General features: G+C 40.5%; 1 protein-coding gene across 1 annotated transcript; it reads right to left on the bottom strand.

Moving 5' to 3' along the window:
• Positions 1-2,213: 2,213 nt before the first annotated feature.
• LOC133924527 (gamma-tubulin complex component 2-like) lies at positions 2,214-9,558 on the bottom strand. The gene is made up of 21 exons (XM_062370106.1): positions 9,434-9,558; positions 9,290-9,354; positions 9,127-9,184; positions 8,352-8,486; positions 8,139-8,270; positions 7,604-7,687; positions 7,414-7,512; positions 7,058-7,149; positions 6,786-6,858; positions 6,493-6,645; positions 4,798-4,917; positions 4,660-4,713; positions 4,278-4,361; positions 4,071-4,145; positions 3,852-3,995; positions 3,644-3,769; positions 3,448-3,555; positions 3,313-3,375; positions 3,152-3,226; positions 2,706-2,899; positions 2,214-2,614 (listed from the first exon to the last, which is right to left on the bottom strand). The coding sequence occupies exons 1-21, from the start codon at positions 9,500-9,502 to the stop codon at positions 2,485-2,487; spliced, it is 2,133 nt and encodes a 710-aa protein (XP_062226090.1). The 5' UTR covers positions 9,503-9,558; the 3' UTR covers positions 2,214-2,484.
• Between the last annotated feature and the right edge of the window lie 732 nt (positions 9,559-10,290).

Raw genomic sequence — 10,290 nt, 5'->3', positions numbered from 1 at the left:
TTACTATTATTACATCATATTTATTCATGTATGAAGAAATAAGTAACAACTAAATGATCTATTCTTGTGTGAAGAAATCAGCAACATCTAAGTGAGTTGTATCATTGTAGCCATGTTTTCCATATGTAGCGACAATGATCCTATTATGCTATGATTGTGATTCTGGTGATTAATGACAACATAGTCATTGAGACTAACATGTTTGTCAAACATATATGTTAGTAAGTCTCATGGATATAATACATCAAGAAGCCACCGCAATCGGGATAAAGTCTGATTGAATTGAAGAAGTCCCAAGAAGATATGCCCCACCAGAAGGTCCGGTGCAAAGGAGTTTGCACTCACCGGAGCATTGTGTCAAAAGGCTAATAACTTACCGGATAATTTGGTGAATAGGACATGAGATCACTGGAGTGTTTCTGACAAAGGGGGAGAAGGCTGAGGACCTCGCCGGATAGTCCGATGATGAAGAGTATAAAGCTCCGGAGTATTTCTTGCCGAAGCGATTTCAAGTGCTGAAGAATGAAGATCAACTCATCGGATAGTCCGGTGATCACAGAGATAATTGCACCGGAGCATTTTCAGGGAAAAGAAGAGAAGTTTTAACTCACCGGATAGTCCGGTGTGAATAGAATGAACACTGGATGAATGTACCGGAGCATTTTATATAAAGATGCTACAAAGGCTCGGATGACTCAAGATAACTCATGGGAAGGTCTGGTGATGAATTTGAAAGTATACCGGAGTGTCCGGTGTTAACAGAGACATTGAGTGGAGTTTTAACGGCTAGTTTTTGAGGTTGTACTAAATACTCCATTGGGAAAATGATTAGTTGGTAGCTTTGAGGCTATAAATACTCCATTGGGAAAATGATTAGTTGGTAGCTTTGAGGCTATAAATACTCCAATGAGTTCTTCCTCCACAACGGCGGCATGCATTTTCAGCTATTTCACCTTTCTCTTTATCTCCCTTTTCTTGCCTTTTATAAGGATTGACTTGGTTCTTGAATTGAACACCATAATTTCCTCTACCACAGCCGCGCCCAAATCCATAACCATGACCACGACCACGTCCACATCCGTGACCTCATCCACGTCCTCTATTTTGATTATCATATCTAGTTGCATTTGTTTATAGGAGTGAACTTGAAACACTTGGACGGGACTCATGCTTTTTCATCAAAAACTCATTATTTTGTTTAGCCACTAGTAAACAAAAAATAAATTTAGAATATTTCTTAAATCCTTTCTCACAGTATTGCTGCTGAAGCAGCACATTTGAAGCATGAAATATAGAGTATGCTTTCTCTAATATTTCTTCATCAGTAACCTCCACATAATAACAATTATGAAGTGATTCTAAACATGGCTAAATTGTATTTAGAAACGCTCTTATAATCTTGCAACTTTAGGTGCAACAAGTCATAACGAGTTTTGAGGAGAGTTACTATTTTCTGATGATAGTATATTTCTTTCAATTTGTTTAAAAAACATTTTTATCTTTATCAGTAAGTATTCAACCTTTAAACCTTCATGGAGGTGATGGCAAATAAAGATAATAGTCTTAGCTTTATCTTGATTATATGCTTTATTTTTTGCTTTAATTGTTTCACCAAGCCTGTTGGCATTCAAGTGAATTTCAGCATCCAACAACCAGACAAGTAGTTCTTGTGTGTAATATCCAAAGCCATGAAATCAAGTTGGGCAAGATTTAACATAGCAAACTACAATATACAAATGCAAAGCAAAAATATAGAAGAGAGACAATATATAAATTAAATAAACTAAAAATAATATCTTACCATAGAAAAAGATACAACACTCAGCAAAATGTTCTTAAAGAAATGTAATTCACGATAGCTTATAGAGACAGTCATACTGATAACATGTTATATACTAACTACTTATTGATTATCGAAAAATTAGTATGTAGGAATATAAAGAACAAAAAGAGTAAAAGATAAATTAAATATTCTTATTGTCTTTTATTAGATACATGCAAACTCATATATATATATATATATATATATAGTCATACGATATTGTTTTAAAAATTAATGCTAGAAAAATTACATCACTAGTACCATAAAAGTTAAAGATTTAATGATATAAAAGTTATAAACAACTACATAAATAAAGATTTCGTAACATTCTCACAATTATCACGGTGCCAATCCCCAGTTCGGTCCAAATCGGACGCCTTTGGCACGGATGGAATGAAACAAACGGAATATTTAGGTAAAAGTCAATCGAAGCTTACACACTGCATTTACATCTACTGCTCTCACGTCACATGCTACATTGGTGACTCGGGTGACACCTGGTAGCTTTCTGACATGCACGGCATGGGAATGCCGGATCACAGCTTATAAACACACCTCGACTTATCAAAATAATCAAGTGGCTGCTGTGCCCACATCACCAAGACAACACCCCTATATGTAATGTAGGTAGATAGATGCACACTGCATTTCAGACAATCAATTCACAATTGATCCATTCGCACGCCAAGAATGCACTGCGCAAGACGAGTCAGGTATGGTTCTGCCTGTGAATTGTTGCTCAGTGTAGGCACAAGGCTTTGGAGCTCCGAATTGAATGCTGCTTCGAATTTCCTGCAGCAAACAGAACATGATATTATATATGATACTGAGCTGGTATTTTTACATTACACTTCGCAGATAAACAGAGATACGAGATACATACAAGATTGACTCTGACATCACAACATTCTCTGATGCTAGTTTCAGTTGCTGGTCTCTGTCTTGTGATTTATTTATTCTTGACCTTGACTTTCCAGATTTTGATGTATTCTCAGGATTAGCAACTTCGATGGATGGCATGAGGAGTTGGATGGAAGTGGCATACTGGAGACATAAAGCTTTCAGCTTCTCAACTTTCTGCGCATGCAAATAAATGGAGTAATAAGCATTGATAAATAAGTGGGATAATAAGCATCGATTCTTTCATAACTCTTAAATATTATATGACCTCAGGGGGCAGTTCAAAGGGAATAATATTTAAAGTAAACTAATCCACTGGTTTAGCTATCCAAATGTATGGAACTTGAGAGTTGAGAAAAGGTATTGCACCAAAAGTTACTTTTTTATCTTCTTTTTCCTTTAGTTTAAAGAAAAAGCAAAAGTACACACCATAAGGAGTTCAGGCAACAACAGCAAGCATTCTTTTAGACACTTCTGGAGGAAGGAATCGTGAATCTGGATGACCTGCAGGAAGCATTAACATCAAAGGTAATTTACTCAGCAGCATTAACATTGAAATTAATATCAATCATAAGAACTGTGTCAAAAACCTCATCTATGCTCCTTGCAGTTTGAAGGCGATCATGCATCAAATGCCAATTTGGTTCAAGAACCTAGGGACCAAAAGAGTAATTGAGCAATTTTCCCACATGGTAACAGTTAGTATGGTGACATGTATGGTTTACCTCAAACGTCAGATAATGCAGAAGGCTATTTACAAACTTGAGCATGCTTCCACAAAGAATCGATGACCGTAGAATTGGTGTTCCCAGAATCTTGACAGAACGGAATACCTGTTGAAGAGTTCATATCCAGTCAATGTTTGGTGTACACAAAGATAATTTTAACTGATTTTACAGGACAAAAAAGTTTCATTCGTACTTGTTGAATTTGCCATGCTGTACATAGTTGGCGACTAACATGCTTGCAGTGGAACAATAGGCGAAAGATCAATTGGTATTTTGTCAAAGCCTTCCTTGAAATTACAAGAGATAGTGGCCACTGAACCTGCAATGTAGAACAGGTATATCATTTCGCTATCACAAGACCAATCATAATGAGGAACTTTAAAACAAACTACAAACAAAACCTTGTAGCCAAGGCAGAACGTTTCCAAGCCAGTGATACTTAATTGCATTGGCTGGTCAACATCTGCTGCAGAAAGCTTGTCTGACGGGTAAGCACAATCCAAATCTTTCAGAGCGGCCAGCTTCTTCAGGATGGAACTTCTTTCCTGTTGAGCATAGATGTAAAGAAACATGATAACAGAAACCACAGTATAGTTTGACAAGACCTAGATAATATTTACCACGCAACATGTCAATTCTTCATGACTTGGATCTGAAGCAGCTGCTGTACTTCGCAAAGCAATGTCAAGCAGAGACTGCCAGGTATTAACCAACAAAGAAAGAATAACACAAAACGAGAGTAGAGTCAACTTATCATAACAAAAGCTGCCAAAATTATGTTTTTGCCATGATGAGAAACAAACAGACGATATTATGCAAGAGGGGACCTGAAGTTTTTCAGCAGATATTTCTTCTGGTTTCTTCGTAAGCTCCTCTCGAGCAATATCCATAAAATGAACTAAAAAGTCACCCTGCAAAACTAGAGAAAACAAATAAGATAAATAGTGCAAGGAAAATCGATAGAGATGGTCAAAAGTAAATTGGGCAACATAACATATCCATGGCATTGTTAAGGGCTATGGCATTCATAATTTCATGTAACAGAATACAGAGATTATTTTCTGTATTTTAATAGACTCTCTAAACATATTATGCCAAAGCATAAAACACAAGCATATATGTATATCAGCTGTAAGTCAGCAAATACTGATATAGAGTAATAACAAAAAAATCATCAAGAGTAAATGTTCTCCGTATTTTTATGCATACTTGGTCAAGGAGTAGATAGCGCTTCAGGGATCGTAATTTCCCGATGAGGTCATACTGCACAGTTAATGCAATGAAATTAGTAGGCTAGCTTAGAAGAGAATGAAATGTAACAGTAAGTTTACTATAAACAGTGATTACCTTATCTTTCATCAGAGTCAATAATTCACCGCTTGCAAAATCATAGGCAGATTTGATGCATTCAAGATATTGGTGGTTTGAACCAAAGCTCATAAGCTTAGAATTTTCTGATAAGGAAACCTAAATAAAATATTCAAATAAGAGTGTTATTGTAAGTCATGTTTTGGAATAGTTAGATTTCAAGTTTGATAAGTTGGTATTTTAGGATTTGATTTGTTTAGAAATAGAATCAGCTAGGAGATAGAGTTGGATTCGGTTTAATAGTTAGTTGGATTAGGATTGAGACTCTTTAGTTGGCCGGCTCTATATAGCTGGTAATAGTTGTGTATTAGGATCAAGCAAAGAAATAAACAAAGTAACGATCAGAGCCCGCAAGGCGGGACGATCTAGTTATCCCCAGTTACCATCCTCAATATTTGGTATCCAGAGACATCGATCCTACACCTCCACGTCGCCCTGTTCCTACGCCCGCTGCTGCCACCGTCGCTGCTCTATTTCCAGCCGCTCCACCAGCCAGGTTCCTGCGCCAACACCTCGCCACCGCCGCTGTTTTCCACGCCGCCACCAACCCTGCGCACCCACCGTTGCCCTCCTACCACACCAGCCGCCGCCACCATTGTCCAGCGCCGCACACCCCTGCTGCCCTACCAAGCCACAGTCGTCGACGCCGCCTACTCGTCAATCGTTGTTGTATCATCAACAGCCAGCTGCACCCCACATCATAGGTGACGACGCCTAAACCATAAAGCTTCTCAGCAAGATGATGGAGAAAATTTCGACGAAGGTTGAAGCAATTGAGACTCATCAACTTAGATGGGCAAAAAATTTCAGCACCAATGCAGTGGATATGATGCCACCACCTACCCCAACGGTCACATTAGCACAAGTCGCTTCACCTCAACCAGCGTTGGTTGAAGGACTACCATCTGCTCTCGTGGCCACACATCCAAAGTCTACTGTAGTGCTACCAATTCTTGCCATCGCATGCATAGAGGTAGAGGCAAAGCAGGAGGCAACGCTGCTCCCATCTATGGCGTCATTGATCATCAAACAATCACCTGCTACGTTTGCTCCGATGTCTATTACATTGCTGGTAGCAAATGTCTCACTCTCAATCCAGTTGTCCTTAGCTGCTACAACGGTGCCTATGCTGAGAAACAAGGATGATATCGCTTCCATCCTTCACAATGTGGGTGTGTTCAAGAACTACAAGGAATCTTCAAAGAACATCAGACTTTCATCGGCATGGGTCTTGCATGGGTTGCAGCCATGGCCACCACCACAGCTCGAGGAAGAGATGTTTCATGGCAAGGAGGGAAATGATATGGGCGCAGAAAAGTAATTAGGAAAGGAAAGAATTAGTTTCCTTTTAGGTTTCAGAATAATTAGTTTCCTTTTGGGTTTTGGAATAGTTAGATTTCAGGATTGATAAGTTGGTAGTTTAGGATTTGATTTGTTTAGAAATAGAATCAGCTAGGAGATAGAGTTGTATTCGGTTTAATAGTTAGTTGGATTAGGATTATGACTCTTTAGTTAGTCGGCTATATATAGTTAGCAATAGCTGTGTATTAGGATCAAGCAAAGAAATAAACAAAGTAAAGATCAGAGCCCGCAAGGCGGGGCGATCTAGTTATCCCCAGTTACCCTTCCTCAATAGCATTTAATGATTCAACCTCAGAAAATAATCACGCATACCTGAACATTGTGCCCACATTCTCTCATAACATTAAGATACTTTCCTGTTGTCAGAATCGTGGCAGCAACATTAGTAAGGAAACAAGGAATGCCGTCTTTTAGGCTGTATCGTTGCTGCCAATATTTGGCATCATAATCTTGAGTGAGACTCTCCTAGCAAAGCCAAAAAGAAAGGAAATAAAACAAGCACCTGGTTAACATAAGAAGAAACTAGGCTCAACATTTTAGGCTTAATATAATATAGAGAATAGTATACATTAAGAAGATTCAAAATTCTAGAAGTCGGCAGGTACCTTTTGCAAAGATTTGTTTTCAGCAATGAAGAATTCGCCATAAGGGTCATCTATAACACCCTCATACACCCACCTAATATGGAAACAATTATAAGCAGAAACTATCAGAACACAGCAAGCAAGATAATTGAACCTTTTTTTTCCACCAATCTCAACATTAGAATTACAAAATGTGTCTTGACTTTAGCTTAAATTTGGGAGCTAGCAAACGGTTGAAATGGTGCATTACTCCAAACGACGAGCCAGAAAAGAAGTTATGAACAATCATGAACCTTTCTAACATCCTGAGGTATGCTGCACTTGCATATTCTGTCATCTTCTCCAGTAAGGACCGAACAGCACTATCACCACCCATTGCCTTTGCCTGAGTAGAAACATATGATAGATGCATTAAATATTTTAAATAGCTAATCATGTGGATCAGAGCGGAAAGGCTACGACAAACATGTGCATTAAGAAACCACTCCTATTGAAGAAATTGCTATATCAATGAGAAAACAAGAGAGGCTGATCAGGTCGATTTGGTTTAGATTTATAGTAGAGCAGAGTACCAAATAGAGGGAGGGAGGGAGACACAAAAGGAAAAATGTGTAATCTTAGGGCGGCGTAAACTCCTTCTGAAAAGTACCTGACTTTGAAGTAGATTAAGTGTCGCAGAACCACTGGTATTCTTGGAGGTTGCCTTCTCAACTAGAACTGCCAGTGCATTCAATGAACTCATCATCCTCTGCCAAAGAGAACATATGACTTGCCGTGCTTAAAAGTTTAAAGTTTAAACAGTAATTAAATCAAGGTAAATACATACAAAGAAGACTCACCTGACAAAAGAACCATAATCCTTGAACAGAAAGCCTTCCAAGACGGAATTGGTGCTCCAGTTGAGCAACCATCGCCTGATAATCCTGATGATATTTTTTATAAAAAGAAAAGTCTTAATGTCTCTGAGCAAACTGCACAAGTTACATATAAGAAACAATACTGACATAGACCATTCCTGAGGACAAAATACTTAAGAAGGTAAATGCCTATCGATGGGATTATCTTAAAACCAATACAATTCATGCAGATTTTTCCACCCATGATACAGCTATTATTAGAAAATCTTTGTTCTTTTGTCAACTTTTCAAACAGAAGAAAGCCTGTAATTGTATACATGGAAAACTGAAAGTTTGCTTAACGGTGCTTCAATGCTCTCCTGAAAAAGTGAAAAGGCGCAAGTTTTAAAGCAGATTGAGGGTCTGATTTGCAACCACCCAGTACTCCACTACTAAAAGCACTGCTTTTGCGCAATTCAGCTCTTGGGAGAACAAAGAAGCATTGTTCGTATTTCCTTTCTATAGATAGGGATTCTACCAGTAGGAATGCCCTCAGAGCTGCAGCCAGAGCATGGTTGACCAGACCATTCTTGAATTGTGACCGGGACTCCACAAACTGGCTTACCAACACAAAATCCTCACATAAGGGGAAGATTCGGCGAGTTAACTCCTGCAAGAGAAAGATCAGCAAAGTGCCAACCATATCCATTTTTGTATGTGTGATCCAATTGACTGTACACTCAGGGGTTACCTGGAGTGCAAGGTCCATAGAAGAATCGATCTGGAAGACAACATAGCCCTCCTTTCCCCGTACTCTCTTAATAGAAACAAATCGTCCCTCAATACCCACCAGAGCTGATAGCAAATCATCAATAACCAAAAGCTCCTGCATTGTAAGCATAGCAGCTACATTGAAGAAACTTCTTACAATTTAAAGTATAATCCCAGCTATTTCTAACAACAGTAAAAACACAGATATTAAGCCTCGTGAAACGACTGAAAGTTAGGCACAAGCTTGCGACATTTCACAACAACATATTTAAGCCCTCATTTTGTAAGCACTACCAGCCGACAACCCTGGAGCTCCAAATGCAAATTCGGATTGACAGGGTACTCGACAGTAAAAGTGTAAAACACATGTTTGTAACATTAAACTGTCTTAAACTATCTCCAGAGCCACACTCAGTGACCACTGACCAGTCGAGCCAAAACATCGAGAGCATAGCCTAACTAAGTATCATTACACTGTTAAAAAGGGCACATCATTATCTCAGCTCCAGGTGGTAGATAATCTCACAAACGAATATCCCAATGGCATTCCAAATACCGGAGCTGCAAATTCAAACTAGGATACACAGCAATCCAAATTCACAAGTTATAAGAAAAATAACAAACACATCAAATCATCCCTAGGTAATTCCCCAAACCACCGTGCTCAAATTCGAAGCCCATAACGGGAACCTAAACCCTAGCCCCAGTTGATGGGAACACTCAATTCCGCCTGCTGAACCCCAAGCTCCGCTTACCTGCACCGAAACGGCGTACGATCCGATGACGCTCCCGGTGCCGGCGCCGACGCCGCGGCTGCAGATTCAAACAAACTCCAGGCATCAGAGACCACCACCGGGGGCAATAACAACCACAGAGGTGCTCGCATCCAAACAACCCGAATTCAGCCACAGGCCCTACCTGAAGGCGTCGAGGGAGAACGCCCTGGATCCGGGCGCCTGCGCCGCAGCAGCTACCTTCGCCTCCTGCCAGAGCACGCGAGGGAGGTGAGGCGGAGGCGGAGGCGGAGGCAGTAATGCTGGCAGTAAGGGGTAAGGTGCGTACCTGTTGGAAGCGGCCGGTGAGGTACGGGCGCTCCAGGTTCCAGCGCGGGGTCGCCGGCGCGGGATCCATCTCGAGGCGGCGGGTGGAGTGGGGCGGAGCAGTGCGGGAGAAGCAGCAGCTTCGGCCCTAGGAGCGGGGAGACACAGGAAGGCGTTGCCGCTTCAGCGAACGAAGCCGCGGCAGTTGCTGGGCCGACCGACCATGCTAACTGGGCCGCGATTGCGCCAGCCTGCGTTGTGCTCTGCTAGGCCGCTGTGACATTTAGCCCTTGCGGAGAATGAGATGGACCAGTGGAGGGACGAATGGTGATAGCTATCGTATCGTCGGCTTTGCTACAATATGTCCATTTGCCTACCGACACTACAGGGTTTTATAAACCGTCTAAAAGTTTGTCCAAAATGTTTGATCGAAACTTTTGAGCAAAAATAAAAAATGTTCAAACAATTTGTGCGAACTTTGTGGGAAATATTTCAGCAAAAAATGTGCAAACTTTTTGAGCTTGCTCAGCTCAGAACTTCTGTTCGAATTTTGTTTCAGCACAACAAACATTCGCTCGAAAAAAAGTTCAACATGAAAAGTTTCAAAAAAGACAAAAAGATCAAATCTGACCTTTGTTCTTCTCCGGCGCCAGCGCTCCTCTTGGGACACATGAGAGCAAGATGGTGGGTGGAAAGGGTTCGGGTGGAAACACTAGAAACGAAATTTTTTGAGTGAGTTGGGATAAAAAAAAGACAAAAAAAAGGGAAACGCGACTTCCTCAATGAGCGACCATGCTCGTAAAAGAAGCTTCTGTCGTGGAGGTGCATGCAAGCTCTGTCACACAATATTCTGACCATCCTTTCCAAGACGGTGCAACG

Source organism: Phragmites australis, chromosome 7 (genome assembly GCF_958298935.1).
Source record: "Phragmites australis chromosome 7, lpPhrAust1.1, whole genome shotgun sequence".
Classification (NCBI taxonomy): domain Eukaryota; kingdom Viridiplantae; phylum Streptophyta; class Magnoliopsida; order Poales; family Poaceae; genus Phragmites; species Phragmites australis.
This window is presented reverse-complemented; position numbering and strand designations above follow the sequence as displayed.